This window comes from Theropithecus gelada, chromosome 19 (genome assembly GCF_003255815.1).
Source record: "Theropithecus gelada isolate Dixy chromosome 19, Tgel_1.0, whole genome shotgun sequence".
NCBI lineage: Eukaryota > Metazoa > Chordata > Mammalia > Primates > Cercopithecidae > Theropithecus > Theropithecus gelada.
Window position 1 is genome coordinate 9,555,670 of NC_037687.1, and position 18,000 is coordinate 9,573,669.

The 18,000-nt window shown below is 50.8% G+C and overlaps 1 protein-coding gene across 9 annotated transcripts; it reads right to left on the reverse strand.

Annotated features, from left to right (window-relative positions):
• Window positions 1-5,334: 5,334 nt before the first annotated feature.
• Window positions 5,335-14,300, reverse strand: FBXL12 (F-box and leucine rich repeat protein 12). 9 transcript variants are annotated; one of them, XM_025368738.1, is made up of 4 exons: window positions 13,947-14,300; window positions 13,737-13,809; window positions 9,214-9,257; window positions 5,335-6,778 (listed from the first exon to the last, which is right to left on the reverse strand). In XM_025368738.1, exon 4 carries the CDS (start codon window positions 6,776-6,778, stop codon window positions 5,957-5,959), a length of 822 nt encoding a protein of 273 aa, XP_025224523.1. In that variant the 5' UTR covers window positions 9,214-9,257; window positions 13,737-13,809; window positions 13,947-14,300; the 3' UTR covers window positions 5,335-5,956. The 9 variants fall into 9 exon arrangements, with proteins under 9 accessions (XP_025224523.1, XP_025224517.1, XP_025224522.1 ...); XM_025368732.1 differs by lacking the exon at window positions 9,214-9,257 and adding an exon at window positions 10,566-10,663; XM_025368737.1 differs by having other exon boundaries at window positions 13,921-14,300.
• Window positions 14,301-18,000: the final 3,700 nt, after the last annotated feature.

Genomic DNA, 18,000 nt, shown 5'->3' on the forward strand with positions numbered 1-18,000 from the left:
CCATTTCTATTAAATACAAAACATTAGCTGGGTGTGGTGGCGGGTACCTGTAATCCCAGCTACTCAGGAGGCTGTGGCAGGAATCTCTTGAACCTTAGGGGCAGAGGTTGCAGTGAGTCGAGATTGCACCATTGCACTCCAACCTGGGCAACAAGAACAAAAACTCTGTCTTAAAAAAAAACAAAAAAACAAAAAAAAACAACAACGTAGAGCCGGGCGCGGTGGCTCACGCCTGTAATCCCAGCACTTTGGGAGGCTGAGGCGGGCGGATCACAAGGTCAGGAGATCGAGACCATCCTGGCTAACACGGTGAAACCCCGTCTCTACTAAAAATACAAAAAATTAGCCGGGTGTGGTGGTGGGCACCTGTGGTCCCAGCTACTCGGGAGGCTGAGGCGGGAGAATGGCGTGAACCCGGGAGGCGGAGCTTGCAGTGAGCTGAGATCGCGCCACTGCACTCCAGCCTGGGCGACAGAGCGAGACTCCGTCTCACAAAAAAAAAAAACAAAAAAAAAAAAAAAAAAAAAAAAACAACGTAGAAATGTTGGAGTTGTTCTCAGGAGTTGCGTTAACTGGAAGTCAAGATGGCAGTCGGCATCCAAGATGGAGTCATGACTGCCTTCACAGCCCCTGATGAGGCCCAGTTACTGGGCCTCCCTTTCAGATACTGTTGCATGGCAGCATGGCAGCTTTATATCCTGGGCAAGATTGTGGAGTAAGATTACTCAGGTTCTACTTTACCAGCTATGTTGCTTTGGGCAACTTAACTTCTCTGTGCCTCAGTGTCTTCATCTCTACCTCGCTCAGTGGGCTGCTGATAGAAGTTCATGCATGAAGGACTGAGCACACGGCCTGCCACATAAGAAGCACTCAATAGGCTGGGTGTGGTGGCTCACGCCTGTAATCTCACCACTTTGGGAGGCTGAGGCAGGAGGATCGCTTGAGCCAAGGAGTTTGAGACCAATCTGGGCAACATGGTGAGACCATGTCTCTACAAAAAAAAAAAAAATTATTATTATTATTATTTTTTTGAGATGGAGTCTCGCTCTGTCACCCAGGCTGGAGTGCAGTGGCGCGATCTCTGCTCACTGCAAGCTCCACCTCCCGGGTTCACACCATTCTCCTGCCTCAGCCTCCAGAGTAGCTGGGACTACAGGCGCCCACCACCATGCCCAGCTAATTTTTTGTATTTTTAGTAGAGACGGGGTTTCACCATGTTAGCCAAGATGGTCTCAATCTCCTGACCTCATGATTCGCCTGCCTCGGCCTCCCAAAGTGCTGGGATTACAGGCATGAGCCACCGTGCCCGGCCTATTATTTTTAAAAATTAGCCAGGTGTGGTGGTACATGCCTGTATTCCCAGCTACTGGGGAGGATGACGTGGGAGGACTGCTTGAACCCAGAATTTGAGGCTGCAGTGAGCTACAGTCACACTATTGAACTCCAACTTGGGTGATGGAGTAAGACCGTGTCTCAAAATAAATAAATAAAAATAAAATAATAATAAATGTCAGCTATTGTGATTATGCTTTGCCTTCAGTGGAGGGCAGCCCTGAAGCCCCCAGCCCCTTATCTGGGAGAAAGCAATGATCAGGGGCAGAGAGGTCCCAAAAGGGGAGAAGCTCTGTCTGATATCCCATCACCCCATCACCCCTCGGGTCAAGGCCCATGTTAGAGGTCACTAAGGCAGAATGAATTCTCCATAGGGTAAGCCCAGGAAGAGACACCTGTAACCAGTGTTATGCTGTGGCTCAAGAGAGCCAAATGCTGAATCTTCAATTATTTTGTGAGCCAGTTGTTAAACTGTTGGTAGCTTGAAACCAGCTGTGATCAGACAGTGTTTACAACATAGTAATCAGCAAACGCTACAGATCAGGACTTTCCTCCCCCATCTGCTAGCACTGCCTGTAAACACTTACCTGCTTCAAAATTAATGCCTGCTGGCCAGTCGTGGCGGCTCACACCTGTAATCCCAGCACTTTGGGAGTCTAAGGCAGGCGGATCACTTGAGGCCGGGAGTTTGAGACCAGCCTGACCAACATGGTGAAACTCCATCTCCTAAAAATATAAAAATTAGCTGGGTGTAGTGGCATGTCCTGTAATCCCAGCTACTCGGGAGGCTAAGGCAGGCTGAAACTTAAACCTAGGAGGCAGAGGATGCAGTGGGCTGAGATGGCACCATTGTACTCCAGCTTGGGTGACAGAGTGAGACTTGCTTCTCCAAAACACAAACAAAAAACTAAAATTAATGCCTGCTGCTCCCTTCCTACTGGAAAGGCAGGGAGGAGAAAGAAAGGAAGCTTTTTTCCCGTGGAGTTGTTCCAGGTTGGGGCATCGGCAATACACTTCCAGAACCACCTGCAGAGTCCAGCACAGGGCTGGTGTTGAGTCACCCTCATATTCTCCCAAACTGACCCCAGCTCTCCAGACACTCTCTGCAAGTCTAATAGACCTCATTTCCCTCCTTGACCCCACAGGCTCTGAGACTTCACCAATCTCTATGTTTCCACCTGGTTCAACCCAGCCCCCAGATGTCCTGGGCTGGAGCTGCTGGGGTTGGTCACAGCACTGGACAATCAGACCCTGACTACGGCCACATCAGGGGCACACTCATACCCTAGCCCTCGTGTGACCAGATGGAGAAGGAATTTCAGGTGAGGCTGCTCATGCCTGTAATCCCAGTACTTTGGCAGGCCAAGGCAGGAGGATTATTTGCACTTAGGAGTTAGAGACCAGCCTGGGCAACATAGTGAGACCCCATCTCTACAAAAAATAAAAATTAGCCAGGCGTGATGGCACATTCCTGTAGTCCCAGCTACTTGGGAGGCTGAAGTAGGATGGCTTCAGCCCAGGAGTTCGAGACCAGTCTCGGCAACACAAGGAGACCCCTGTCTCTCTCTCTCTTTCTCGCTATCTATCTATCTATCTATCTATCTATCTATCTATCTTTATTTATTTTTGAAACAGTCTCGCCCTGTTGCCCAGGCTGGAGTGCAGCAGCACGATCTCGGCTCTCTGCAACCTCCCTCTCCAGGGTTCAAGCGATTCTCCTGCCTCAGCCTCCTGAGTAGCTGGGATTATAGGAATGTGCCACCAGGTCCAGTTAATCTTTGTAGTTTTGGTAGAGACAGGGTTTCACCATGTTGGCCAGGCTGGTCTCCAACTCCTGACCTCAAATGATCCTCCCGCCTCGGTGTCCCAAAATGCTGGAATTACAGGCATGGGACACACCGTGCCTGGCACCATCTCCATTAAAAAAAAAAAAAAAAAAGTCAGGTGCAGTGGCTCACACCTGTAATCCCAGCGCTTTGGGATGCTGAGGCAGGCAGATCACAAGGTCAGGAGTTTGAGACCAGCCTGACCAATATGGTGAAACTCCGGCTCTACTAAAAATACAAAAATTAGTCGGGCATGGTGGTGCATGCCTATAATCCCACCTATTTAGGAGGCTGAGGCAGGAGAATCGCTTGATCTTGGGAAGCGGAGGTTGCAGTGAGATGAGATTGTGCCACTGTACTCCAGCCTGGGCGACAGAGCGAGACTCAATTCAAAAAAAAAAAAAAAGAGAGAGAGAGAGAAGGAATTTCTACTGCAACTCTGAGTGGGAAGAGCATGGGAGGAACACCTCCGGCTCTTCTCTGATGGGTGAGTTTGGAATAAGAAACCAAGTGTACCCAGCTCAGCCCTCTTCTCCAACCTGGGTCTAAGTACCAGAGGAGGCATCCTGGCCTGCTGAGTCGGCAGTGAACCCACAGAGCCGGGGCTTAGCCACACACAGCAACGCTCATCTCAGGGGTGGGCGCCCACGATTACAATCTGACACCTGCATCTTTCAAGTGGTTCAGACTCGAAAGGCAGGAAAAGGAGTTGTTACTTACTGAACCCCTAAAGCCTGAGCCACCTGCGAGGCCATGCCCACTCCTGTTCCCATTATCTCCTTTTGTTTATTTATTTTTTTTTTTTAATTTTTTTTTGAGACGGAGTCTCGCTCTGTCACCCAGGCTGGAGTACAGTGGCCGGATCTCAGCTCACTGCAAGCTCCGCCTCCCGGGTTTACGCCATTCTCCTGTCTCAGCCTCCCAAGTAGCTGGGACTACAGGCGCCCGCCACCACGCCCGGCTAATTTTTTGTATCTTTTTAGTAGAGACGGGGTTTCACCGTGTTAGCCCGGATGGTCTTGATCTCCTGACCTCGTGATCCGCCCGTCTCGGCCTCCCAAAGTGCTGGGATTACAGGCTTGAGCCACCGCGCCCGGCCTTGTTTATTTTTTTTGAGACCAGGGTCTCACGCTGTCACCCAGGCTGGAGTGCAGTGGTGATCACAGCTCACTGCAACCTCCAAGTCCCAGGCTTAAGCAATCCTCCTACCTCAGCCTCCTGAATAGTTGGGAAACCAGGGAGTAGCTGGGTAGATACACACCACCACACCTGGCTAATTTTTTCTGTAGAAATAGGGTTTCACCAAGCTGGTCTCGAATTCCTGAACTCAAAGTGATTCGCCTGCCTCAGATGTCCCAGGTTGGCCTTGAACTCCTGGGCTCAAGTCATCCACCCAGCTCAGCCTCCCAAAGTGCTGGGATTACACATGTGAGCCACCATGCCCGGCCCTGACCTCACTTTAGACAGCTCTTCCCCCTGCTCATTCTGCCACACAACCTGCTTTCCGTTTCTGGAAAATGCCAAGTTCATTCTCAGCTGTGCTGGCCTTCCCTCTTTTCCCCTAGCTCTTCTGACTTTTGCTTTCTCTTCACCTCTCAGATCTCAGCACAGAGGCCTGCCCTGCTCACTTAACCATGCAAGTGTGGTTCCATTACATGACCCTGGTGTATTGGCTCAGAGTCTCCAAAATTACAACATGGTGGCCAGGTGCAGTGGCTCACACCTGTAATGCCAGCACTTTGAGAGGCCAAGGCAGGCAGATCATGAGGTCAGGAGTTTGAGATCAGCCTGACCAACATGGTGAAACCCCATCTCTACTAAAAATACAAAAAATTATCTAGGCATAGTGGCAGGCGCCTGTAATCCCAGCTTCTCGGGAGGCTGAGGCAGGAGAATCACTTGAACCCAGGAGGTGGAGGGTGCAGTGAGCCGAGATCGCACCATTGCACTCCAGCCTGAGTGACAGAGTGAGACTCTGTCCCTGCCCAAAAAAATTAAAACATCGATTGGTTTACCTGTTTGTTGTCCTGTCTTCTCCTCTATGAGATCTATGAGGGCAGGGTCTTGTCAGTTTTGTTCATTGTTGTGGCCCAGTTTCCCAGAACCTAAAATAGTGCCTGCAAAATAGTAGAAGCTCAAGACACATTGGTTGAATGAATAAAGTGAATACTTCTTGGGAAAAAAAAAATGATTTTTTTCTTTAATAGCAAAATAATATGTTTTGGAAAATACAGCATATAAAATACAGAAAATAGAATTGAGAGCTTTTATGAGCATATCAATCATTGAATAGCGAGTCTGCGTTGCCTATCTCTCCGCGTCTCTTGCGTGCGTGTAGGTATACAAATGGGATATAGGCTTGTGGGTGTGCATGCATAGACAGTCCTTCTTGGGTACTCATAAGGGGGCTCAGCCCCTCGGGTGCCCCTAAGTCTTAACCTCACCCCTTCTTCATCTGTCCTGTTCCTGAGGACGACCGTGAAGGTGACTCTTCATCGAGAGCCTCTGGAGGCTGGGAGCTTTTTGAGTAAGGCTTTGCAATGTAACCATGAGGTAGCTATGATCATCCTTATTTCCAGATGTGGGAACTAGGCTTCCCAGAGGTTGATGATATGACCAAGGCCACACAGCTGGCAAACAGTGATTCCAATGGTCTGGAGGTCGCTAGGCCTCTGTTCTGTCAACCTGGGGCTTTGAATTTCCTCAAGTCTGATTATCTACCCTCTTCAAAGTGCTGCTCAGAGGGTCTGGGGCTCAACGATGAAAGCTAGGATGGCTCCCAGGGACAGGTGGAGTAGTTACATCCACCAGTCCATAGACTCTTTGGGGCAGGCCCTGACAATGACCATACAGTGGGGCAGCCCCTTACACAGGATCTTCTCCGCCTCCTGACCCTCCCAGCCCAGCCCCTGCAGCTCAAGGACTCTGAGCTTGGGCATAGTGAGGCAGGAGGAGAGGATTTCAGTGGGGGAGGGCATTTCCGGGGTGATGAGGGGACCCTGCAGGCACAGACTCTCCAAGGCCGGCATTCCCTCCAGGACAGCCAGGCCAGGGGCAGAGAGGCCCCTCACGGTCAGCCGGATCTTGCGCACATCCCGGAGGTGGCGGCTGATAGCCAGCAGGGTGCTGTCAGCAGACAGGGTGCAGCCCAGCACCTCCAGCCTCTGCAGATAGCTGAGCTCCTGCAGGCCAGCATCCAGCCCTGTCTCGGTCACACGGTAGGTGCCACCCAGCACCAGCGAGCGCAAGGCCCGGAAGCGCGTCAGACCCTGCAGGTGCTCGTCGCGGAAGGCGGGGACGCGGTCCAGCACGATGCATTCGAGCAGTGGCAGCACGGTGGGGTCCTGCTGCTTGTGGAGCCAAGCCATAGAGATCTCGCAGCTGTGCAGCTCCAGGGTCCTCAGGGTGCTGGGCAGGCTGGTGATGGGCACCATGCTCAGGTCGGCCACGTGTAGGCAGAGGCGCTTCAGGTTGGGGCATTTCTGGCCCAGGGCTCTCAACAGAGCAGGGGACAACTGGGGGGCCTGGGAGCCAGAGAACAAGTAGCCACCCATCCGCAGGGAATGGAGCCGGGATGCCATGTACCTTCGAAGGAGGTGCCACATGACTTTAGGTCGCATCTGTAAGAGCCAGGGATTGGGGTGACACAGTGAGAGGTATGGAGTTTCCAAGGCCCCTGCTGGGCTGGAGACACACATCCCCAGGGTGGGGGATTCTGGTGCCCTGCTTCTGCCCTTCCCTAGCCAGTCTCCTCCCCAGGTTCAACCTCCCCAGGTTCAACAAGACGTTTTTTTTTTTGTTTGTTTGTTTGTTTGTTTGTTTTGAGACGGAGTCTCACTGTGTCACCCAGGCTGGAGTGCAGTGGCACGATCTCGGCTCACTGCAAGCTCCGCCTCCCGGGTTTACGCCATTCTCCTGCCTCAGCCTCCGAGTAGCTGGGACTACAGGCGCCCGCCACCACGCCCGGCTAGTTTTTTGTATTTTTTTTAGTAGAGACGGGGTTTCACCATGTTAGCCAGGATGGTCTCGATCTCCTGACCTCGTGATCCACCCGCCTCGGCCTCCCAAAGTGCTGGGATTACAGGGTTGAGCCACCGCGCCCGGCCTCAACAAGACGGTTTGAGTGCACCATCTTGCCTGCTAGGGCTTTGAACAAATCTTTTTTTTTTTTTTTTTTTTTTTGAGACAGGGTCTTGCTCTGTCACCCAGGCTAGAGTGCAGTGGTGAGATAATGGCTCACTGCAGCCTGGACTTCCTAGGCTCAAATGATTCTCCCACTTCAGCTTCCCAAGTGGCTGGGACTTCTGACACATGCCCAGCTAATTTTTGTGATTTTTAGTAGAGACGAGGTCTTGCTACGTTGCCCAGGCCGGTCTCCAACTCCTGGATTCAAGCGATCCTCCCATCTCAGCCCCTCAAAGTGCTGGGCCTACAGTAATGAGCCACTGCACTCGGCCACTTAGAATAAATCTGGTGGGGGCCAGGCGCACTGGCTCATGCCTGTAATCCAAGCACTTTGGGAGGCCGAGGTGGGTAGATCATTTGAGGTCAGGAGTTTAAGACCAGCCTGGCCAACATGGTGAAACCATGTCTCTACCAAAAATACAAAAATTAGCTGGACGTGTGGCGAGTGCCTGTAATCCCAGCTACTCAGGAGGCTGAGGCAAGAGAATCGCTTGAACCCAGGAGACAGAGGTTGCAGTGAGCTGAGATCGCGCCACTGCAATCCAGCCTGTGTGATAGAATGAGACTCCGTCTCAAAAAAAAAGAAAAAAAAAAGGATAAATCTGCTGGGGGGAAAAAGATACTAACAGAATCTACCTTTAGCAATAGATTCTTGCGATTTTTCTGGACTAAGAAAGAGAGCAAAACAACTCATTGACATTTTACCTGTTTCTTAATGATCACCTCCAGTAGAAATAAGCAACACAGAATAAAATTTTAAAAGGTGAAAACTACCCGGAGTAAATTAGGTCTATGTTAAAAAAACAAAACAACAAATGAAAAGGCTGGGCACGGTGGCTCACACCTGCAATCCCAGCACTTTGGGAGGTCAAGGTGGGTGGATTGCCTGAGCTCAAGAGTTCAAGACCAGCCTGGGCAACGTGGCGAAATCCTGTCTCTACTAAAAATTTTAGAAAGCCAGGCACGGTGGCTCACGCCTATAATCTCAGCACTTTGGAAGGCTGAGGCGGGTGGATCACTCGAGGTCAGGAGTTTGAGACCAGCCTGGCCAAAATGGTGAAATCCCGTTTCTACTAAAAATACAAAAATTAGCTGGGCGTGGTGGTGGGCGCCTGTATTCCCAGCTACTTGGGAGGCTGAGGCAGGAGAATTGATTGAACCCAGGAGGCAGAGGTTGTAGTGAGCCAAGATTGCACCAGTGCACTCCAGCCTAGGTGACAAGAGTGAAACTCTGCCTCAAAACATAAACAAAAAACTAAAACTAAAACTAAAAATAATAGTTGGGCAAAGTGGCAGGGACCTGTAGTCCCAGTTACTTAGGAGGCGAAGGCATGAGAACCAGCTCTGGGAGGTGGAGGCTGCAGTGAACTGAGATCACACCACTGCACTCCTGCCTGGGCGACAGGGTGAGACTCTGTCTCAAAAAAAAAAAAAAAAAAAAAATCACAGCCAGGAGTGGTGGCTCAAGCCTAGCACTTTGTGAGGCTGAGGCAGGCGGATCACCCGAGGTCAGGAGTTCAAGACCAGCCTCACCAACATGGAGAAATCCCGTCTCTACTAAAAATACAAAATTAGCCAGGTGTGGTAGTGCATGCCTGTAATCCCAGCTACTTGGGAGGCTGAGGCAGGAGAATCTCTTGAACCTGGGAGGCAGAGGTTGCGATGAGCTGAGATTGTGCCATTGTATCAGCCTGGGCAACAAAAGCGAAACTCCGTCTCAAAAAAATCACAGCCTGGTACAGTGGAAGCTGCAAAAATCAACCCTGGGAAGTTAGACTTAGTAGAAAATAAAAAGCATACATAATTGATAGCACTGGGCATTTTATTATAAGTACATGTTATCTTAAAAAGAAAAAAATAGCATGCTTACATCTGCCTTTTATTGCTGGATTTCTCTACTTGACATCATAGGGCCTAATGGAAAAAGGAAAATTGTCTAATAACATATTCTTCATGTGTGCTTACAAAGGTGTTTCTTTTCTTTTCTTTTTTTTTGAGACGGAGTTTTGCTCTTGTTGCCCAGGCTGGAATGCAGTGGCACGATCTCGGTCACCACAACCTCCGCCTCCTGGGTTCAAGCGATTCTCTGGCCTCAGCCTCCCGAGTAGCTGGGATTACAGGCATGTGCCACCATGCCTGGCTAATTTTGTATTTTTGGTTTTTTTTTTGAGACGGAGTCTCTCTCTGTTGCCCAGGCTGGAGAGCAGTGGTGTGATCTCAGCTAACTCCAACCTCCGCCTCCCAGATTCAAGCAATTCTCCTGCCTCAGCTTCCCGAGTAGCTGGTACTACAGGCATGTGCCACCACACCCGGCTGTGCTTTCTTTTGTATTTTTAGTAGAGATGGGGTTTCACTATGTTAGCCAGGATGGTCTTGATCTCCTGACCTCGTGATTCGACCACCATGGCCTCCCAAAGTGCTGGGATTATGGGCATGAGCCACCATGCCTGGCCTTAATTTTGTATTTTTAGTAGAGATGGGATTTCTCTATGTAGGTCAGGCTGGTCTCAAACACCCGATCTCAAGTGATCTGCTCGCCTCAGCCTCCCAAAGCGCTGGGATTACAGGAGTGAGCCACCGCGCCCGGCCAAAAAGGTGTTTCTATATCAAGCTCTTCCATTCACTGAAAGAAAATAGCTTATTATCAATCCTTAAGAAAGCATGCTTGCATTTGCCTTTTATACATGCATATGTAAACCCATGTAATACAAACTGTATTAGTCTATTTTCATGCTGCTGATAAAAACATACCTGAAACTGGTAAGAAAAAGAGGTTTAATGGGACTTACAGTTCCACACGGCTGGGCAGGCCTCAAAATCACGGCGGGAGGCGAAAGGCACTTCTTACGTAGCGGTGGCAAGAGAAAATGAGAAAGAAGGCCAGGTGCGGTGGCTCATGCCTGTAATCCCAGCACTTTGGAAGGCCGATGCGGGCAGATCACGAGGTCAGGAGATTGGGACCATCCTGGCCAACATGACGAAACCCCGTCTCTACTAAAATACAAAAAAAAATTAGCCAAGTGTGGTGGCACACGCCTGTAGTCCCAGCTACTTGAGAGGCTGAGGCAGGATAATTGCTTGAACACGGGAGGCAGAGGTTCCAGTGAGCCGAGATTGCACCACTGCACTCCAGCCTGGTGACAGAGCAAGACTCTGTCTCAAAGAAAAATAAATAAATAATTTTAAAAATACAAAAAATTAGCTTGGTGTGGTGGCACGCACCTGTAGTGCCAGGTACTCAGGAAGCTGAGGCAGGGGAATCGCTTGAACCCAGGAGGCAGAGGTTGCAGTGAGCCAAGATCGTGCCACTGCACTCCAGCCTGGCAACAGAGCAAGACTCCATCTCAAAAAAAAAAAAAAAAAAATTGAGAAAATGAGAACGAAGCAAAAGTGGAAACCCCTGATAAACCCATCAGATCTCGTGAGACTTATTCACTATCACAAGAATAGCATGCAAAAGACCAGCCCCTATGATTCAATTATCTCCCCCTGGGTCCCTCTCCCAACATATGGGAATTCTGGGAAATACAATTCAAGTTGAGATTTGGGTGGGGACACAGCCAAACCATATCATATCACCCCTGGTCCCTCCAAGTCTCATGTCCTCACATTTCACAACCAATCATGCTTTCCCAACAGTCTTCCAAAGTCTTAACTCATTCAGTATTAATCCAAAAGTCCACAATCCAAAGTCTCATCTGAGACAAGGCAAGTCCCTTCCACCTATGAGCCTGTAAAATCAAAAGCTAGCTAGTTACTTCCTAGATACAATGGGGGTACAGGTATCGGGTAAATGCAGCCATTCCAAATGGGAGAAACTGGCCAAAACAAAGGGGTTCCCCCATGCAACTCTGAAATCCAGTGGGGCAGTCAAATTTTAAAGCTCCAAAATGATCTCCTTTGATTCCAGGTCTCACATCCAGGTCACACTGATGCAAGAGGTGAGTTCCCATGGTCTTGGGCAGCTTGGCCCCTCGTGGCTTTACAAGGTATAGCCTCCCTCCCGGCTGCTTGCACAGGCTGGCGTTCAGTGTCTGAAGCTTTTCCAGGTGCATGGTGCAAGCTGTGGGTGGATCTACCATTCTGGAATCTGGAGGACAGTGGCCCTCTTCTCACAGCTCCACTAGGCAGTGCCCCAGTAGGGACTTTGTGTGGGGGCTCTGACCCCACATTTCCCTTCCACACTGCCCTAGCAGAGGCTCTCCATGAGGGCCCCACCCCTGTAGCAAACTTTTGCCTGGACATCCAGGCGTTTTCATACATCTTCTGAAATCTAGGCAGAGGTTCCCAAACTTCAATTCTTTTTTTTTCCTTTTTTTTTTTTTTTTTTTTTTTTGAGATGGAGTTTCGCTCTTGTCACCCAGGCTGGAGTGTAATGGCATGATCTCGACTCACTGCAACCTCTGCCTCCCGGGTTCAAGCGATTCTCCTGCCTCAGCCTCCCAAGTAGCTAGGATTACAAGCATGTGCCACCACGCATTTGTTGTATGTTTAGTAGAGATGGAGTTTCACCTTGTTGGCCAGGCTGGTCTCAAACTCCTGACCTCAAGTGATCCGCCTGCCTTGGCATCCCAAAGTGCTGGGATTATAGGCGTGAGCCACCGTGCACGGCCCCGTACCTCAGTTCTTGGCTTCTGTGCACCAGCAGGCTCAAGATCACGTGGAAGTTGCCAAGACTTGGGGCTTCCACCCTCTGAAGCCACAGCCTGAGTTATACATTGGCCCCTTTCAGCCACAGCTTGAGCGGCTAGGACACAGGGCACCAAGTCCCAGGGTGCATGCAGCATGGGGGCCCTGCGCCCGGCCCAGGAAACCACTTTTCCCTCCTGGGCTTCCAGGCCTGAGATGAGAGGGGATGCCATGAAGGTCTCTGACATGGCCTGGAGACATTTTCCCTATAGCCCATTAGACTCCTTGCTACTTATGTAAATTTCTACAGCTGGCTTGAATTTCTCCCTAGAAAATGGGTTTTTCTTTTCTATCACATAGTCAGGCTACAAATTTCCAAACTTTTCAGCTCTGCTTCCCTTAGAAAACTGAATACTTTTAACAGTACCCAAGTCACCTCTTGAATGCTTTGCTGCTTAGAAATTGAGAAGTTGAGATTTGGTTGGGGACACAGCCAAACTATATCATGAACGAAGAGAGAAAGAAACATGTTCTAATGAATCTTCTCAGGAAGCTGAGGCAGGAAGATCGCTTGAGCCCCGGAGGTTGAGGCTGCAGTGTGCTATCATTTCGCCACTGCACCCCAGCCTGGGTTACAGAGTGAGATCCATCTCAAAAAAATAAATTACAGAAAGATAAACTGCAGAGCATAAATGCACACAAAACCAATGGATGAATCAACTTTTCCTTGCAAAACCAATGACTGAGAATACTCTGTTTCATAATATCAGGCCAGGCGCTGTGGCTCACACCTGTAACCCCAACACTCCAGGAGACTTGAGGTGGGAGACAACTTGAGTCCAAGAGTTCAAGACCATCCTGAGCAACATAGCAAGACTGTCCTTAAAAAAATAACCTCAAAAGCAATACTGTATTAAAGGGAGTTACAGATAGATATATACAGTAAAACAGTCTAAAAGTAGAACACTATCTAAATAGTAGAACAGCATTACCTGAAGTTTAGAAATACATTACTAATACTATAATTGTTTATGGACACACACATATGAAGTAAGGTAAAAAGAAGGGTGCAAATCCACTTTATAATAGCAGTTATCTATGAAAATAGTTTCAAAAAGGGTAACAAATATATCTCTAAATGTTTTGGGTGGGCCAGTTGCGGTGGCTCATGCCTGTAATCTGAGCACTTTGGGAGGCTAAGTCGGGAGGATCACTTGAGCCCAGGAGTTCGAGACCAGCCTGGGCAACATAGTGAGACTCTGTCTCCACAAAAAATAAAAGATTAGCGGGTATAGTGGTGAGCGCCTGTGGTCCCAGCTACTCAAGAGGCTGACATGAGAGGATCGCTTGAGTTTGGGAGGTCGAGGCTACAATCGCACCACTGCACTCCAGCCTGAGCAGCAGAGCGAGACCCCTGTCTCAAAAACAAAACAAAAACTTGATAACATAGTCATAAATTAGCATTTATCGAATGATAAATATGTGCCAGACTGTTCTAAGCCCTTTCCCTGCATGATCTCAGTGAAGTCCCACAATAGCCCCGTGAGGCAGGTACTGTCCTTTATCCCCATTGCAGGGATGGGGAAATTGAGGCCCTGAGGTAGAATAGGAGCAGGTAAGCGATGATGCCAAGATAGGCCCAGGACTACCTGGCTCTAAATCCCCAGCCCGGGTACCGACATACTGTCCCAGGGTGGGAGAGGTGGTCTTTCGGGTCCGGGCACCGCGACCGCGGCCCAGGCCCGCCTGGCCAGCCATGCCTACCGTGTAGAGCGTCAGGTCGACATGTCGCCACAGCCACCGGTCGTCCACCAGCCTCTTCCAGCGGTGACAGACCCTGGGGGAGGGGACGCGCGGTTAGAACGACCCCAGCCCCAGGCCACATCGCATCTCCAGGTCCCAGGTGCGCCCTCCGCCCGGCCCTTCCCCCCCGGAGGCGGGGCCGCACCTGGAGATGCGGATCCGGTCCCGTACCGGGAGGTAAGAGAAGATCTCAAGCAGGACTGAGTCCGGCAGTTCGACCAAAGTCGCCATGATCCCGCCGACACGCACTTCCGCTTCCGGTTAAGAAGACCCGAGGGGGTCCCCCCGGGGGCCCCGAGGCTGCTGACAGGGCGGCGGCCGCGACCTTCCCGTAGCCGGTAGAGGACTTTGACTTTCCTCTCGCTGGGCAGTGATTGGGTCCCAGGGCCGGACCAGCCGCGGATGGGGACCAGAAACCAGACTGGAAAGCGTGACTGAGGCAGTGAGAGTCTTGCGGGACGTGGCTGAGGCGTGATTTGGCCGCGACTGGGAACTAAGACCAAGTCCGCAAGGCGGGGCTGGAGTGAGGCGAAGCTCGGGGGCGGAGCTAGAGACGAGGACCAAGTCCGAAAGGCGTGGCTGGGGTGGGGCGAGTATCGGAGGCGGTGCTAGAGACGAGGACCGAGCCTGGAAGGCGTGGCTGGAGTTGGGCAAGGCTCAGGGACGGAGCCAGAGACCGGACCCAAGTCCGGAAGGCGGGGCTGGGGCGAGGCTCGGGGGCGGGGCTAGAGACGAGGACCAAGTCCAAAAGGCGTGGCTGGGGTGGGGCGAGGATCGGAGGCGGGGATAGAGGCGAGGACCAAGCCCGGAAGCCGGGGCGAGGCCTAGGTGGGGCTGCAGACGAGAACCACGCCTGGAAGGTGTGGCTAGGGCGGGACGAGGCTTGCGGGGCCGGGAGAGGTTCGGACAACCGCTGGAAGGCGGGGCTGGGGCGGGACGAGACCCTGGGGGCGGGGATGGCGACAAGGACCTAGCCGAGAAGACGTAGTCGGGACGGAAACGAGACTGCAACAGGACCCGGCGCCAAGGGCGTGGCTGGGGAACTACGAAGACGCTCCGAAGGTGGGGACGGCGGAGGGAGACAGCGAGAAGACCACGCCATGAAGGCGTGGTTGAGGCGGGGCGAGGCCTGTGAATCTGGCCCTGAGCGAATGACTTGGTAGTCAGAGAACTCTACTTTTTTACTTGGTAATGCTTCTTGATGTCTATGCACAAGGATAAATTTGTATTAGTGGAATATCGTGTCCAAAGGACCTGTTGAATTTTTCACTTTCATTGATACTACAGATACTTTCTGAATTGACAAGTCCACCAAGAAACTATAAGAGAGTGTGTGTGTGTGTGTGTGTGTGTGTGTGTGTGTGTGTTTTTAAAACAGCAATTCGCCAGGCGCGGTGGCTCACGCCTGTAATACCCGCACTTGCGGAGGCCGAGGTGGGCGGATCACCTCAGGTCGGAAGTTTGAGACCAACCTGCCCAACATGGTGAAACTCCATCTCTACTAAAAATACAAAAATTAGCTGCGCGTGGTGACGCTCGGCTGTAGTCCCAGCTACTTGGGAGACCCGGGCAGGAGAATCGCTTGAAGCCGAGAGGTGGGGGTTGCAGTGGCCAGAGATAGCGCCACTGCACTCCAGCCTGGGTGACAGAGTGAAATTCCGTCTCAAAGAAAAAAAAAGAGAGAGAGAGAGAGAGAGATTGCGGAGGTTGCAGTGAGCCCAGATCGTGCCACTGCACTCCAGCGTGCGAGACGGGTGCAAGACTCCATCTCAAATAAATAAATAAATAAATAAATAAAAATAAAAATCATGTTGCTGCAAAGGACATGATTTCATTATCTTTTCTTTCTTTTTTTTTTAATTTTGAGACAAGGTCTCGCTCTGTCACCCAGTCTGGAGTGCAGTGGCGAAATTACAGCTCACTGCAGCCTTAGCCTCTGGGGCTCAAGTGATCCTTCCACCTCAATCTCCCGAGTAGCTGGGACTGTAGGCGCATGCCAACACGCCCGGCTAATTTTTGTTTCGTTTTTTGAGATGAAGTCTTGCTCTGTCACCCAGGCTGGAGTGCAGTGGAACAATCTCGGCTCACTGCAACCTCCGCCTCCCAGGTTCAAGTGATTCTCCTGCCTCAGCCTCCGGGGTAGCTGGGACTACAGGCGCCAGCCATTATGGCCGGCTAATTTTTGTATTTTTAGAGATGAGGTTTCACTATATTGGCCAGGCTGGTCTCGAACTTCTGACCTCAAGTGATCCACCTGCCTCAGCTTCCCAGAATGCTGGGATTACATGTGTGAGCCACCACGCCTGGCTAATTTTTGTATTTTTTTGTAGAGCCGGGGTTTTGCCACGTTGCTCAGGCTGGTCTTGAACTCCTGGGCTCAAGAGGTTCTTCCTGCTTCAGCCTCCCAAAGTGCTAGGATTACAGGCATGAGCCACCATGCCCAGCTGCTTGCATTCTTTTTTATGGCTGCATTATGTGTGTCTTCTTGGCTTGTTGCCCTCCTATTATCAGACTGAATTCTGGGGTGGCAGATGGGACTTGTGCACCCCAGCTCTGCTGAGGTGCTCAGATAGTGGGGGGAGGAAACTCCTATGCACCTGCCTCCACCCCTAAGATTACTTCCCTTCTTGTGAACTCTGGCAGGGGAAGGGGAGTTCCTTTAAGTTTGGCAGAACCCAGGTGTCCCTTCCCCGCCATCCCCACTCAGTTACAGGGGGTTCCTGCACCACCAGCATACAGGGCTAGAGGGAGGGAAGTAGTCAGGTGACAGAAAAAGAAACCCACATACAAGCCTTCCTCTGGACCAGGAACCCAGGAAACAAGAGTGTAGAAGGGGCCTGCCCAGCTTGCTCCTTGGGTCTTGACCCAAAACTTTACCTTCTGGAAAGTATCCCCTCCGCCCCCTACCAAGGAAGGCAGCTCTGAGAACAGATCTTCCTACAGCAGGCCAGGTCTCCATGTGCAACCACAGCAGTGAGCCTTCACCAATACCTTGCAGTAGCTCTGATGAATGTGTAGCTACTCGGGAGGCTGAGGCAGGAGAATAACGTGAACCCAGGAGGCGGAGCTTGCAGTGAGCCGAGATCGTGCCACTGCATTCCAGCCTGGGCAAGAGAGCAAGACTCCGTCTCAAAAAAAAAAAAAAAAAAAAAATTAAAGACCTGGAGAAAGTGGGGCCTTCAAGCAAAAGCTAGAAGGTAAAACGAAGTCCTTAAGACCCCGCCTGGGTTTCCTCAGAACTTAAGAGTTCATTTAAAATAACGGAGACATTCTTACATACCTTGTAAACCTTGTACCAGGATCCACTTTATTTTTTAAAAATTTCTTTTCTTTTCTTTTCTTTATTATTTTGAGTTTTGCTCTCGTTGCCCAGGCTGGAGTGCAATGGCGCAATCTTGGCTCCCTGCAACCTCCCCCTCCCGGGTTCAATCGATTCTCCTGCCTCAGCCTTCCAAGTAGCTGGGATTTAAGGCATGTGCCACCAAGCCCAGCTAATTTTGTATTTTTAGAAGAAATGGGGTTTCACCATGTTGGTCAGGCTGGTTTTGAACTCCTGACCTCAGGTGATAGGTGATCTGCCCGCCTCGGCCTCCCAAAGTAGTGGGATTACAGGCGTGAGCCACTGTGCCCGACCTTTTTTTTTCTTTTTTTGAGATAGAGTCCCAGGCTGTCCCCCAGGCTGGAGTGTAGTGGTGTGATCTCGCTCACTGCAACCTCCATCTCCCAAGTTCATGTGATTCTTGTGCCTCAACCTCCCAGGTAGCTGAAACTACAGACGTGTGCCACCACACCTGGCTAATTTTTTAATTTTTAGTAGAGACGGGGTTTTGCAATGTTGCCCAAGCTGGTCTCGAACTCCTGACCTCAGGTGATCTACCACCTTGGTCTCCCAGTGCTGGGATTGCAGGTGTGATGTAATGGCACCTGGCCCCATTTTCCTCTTCCCTCAGCAGTACTCCTCATCCCTTTCCCAACTCCTCGCCCCACAGCTCAGCACCAAGACCCTGTGCTTGGCGGATCTTTGAATCCAGCATTGAGAAATTAGAACATTTTGAAAAAGCAAACATTTCCTTTTCCACCCCCGGTGATTACAAAAGTAACATATGTTCAGTGTCAGAAATCTGGAAAAACACCACGAAGTGGGAAAATTAGGCCGGGTGTGGTCGCTCATGCCTGTAATTCCAGCACTTTGGGAGGGTCACTTGAGGCCAGGAGTTTGAGACCA

Bases quoted from the DNA above. Each gene is read 5' to 3' on its own strand.
- FBXL12 (XM_025368732.1), bottom strand. From the start codon at position 14,006: ATGGCGACTTTGGTCGAACTGCCGGACTCAGTCCTGCTTGAGATCTTC. The intron at 13,810-13,946 runs GTACGGGACCGG...CCCCTCCCCCAG, and splicing joins AGATCTTCTCTTACCTCCCG to GGTCTGTCACCGCTGGAAGA. The intron at 6,779-10,565 runs GTGCGTGCCACC...TGGCTCTTACAG, and splicing joins CTGAGTACCTGGCACTACAG to ATGCGACCTAAAGTCATGTG.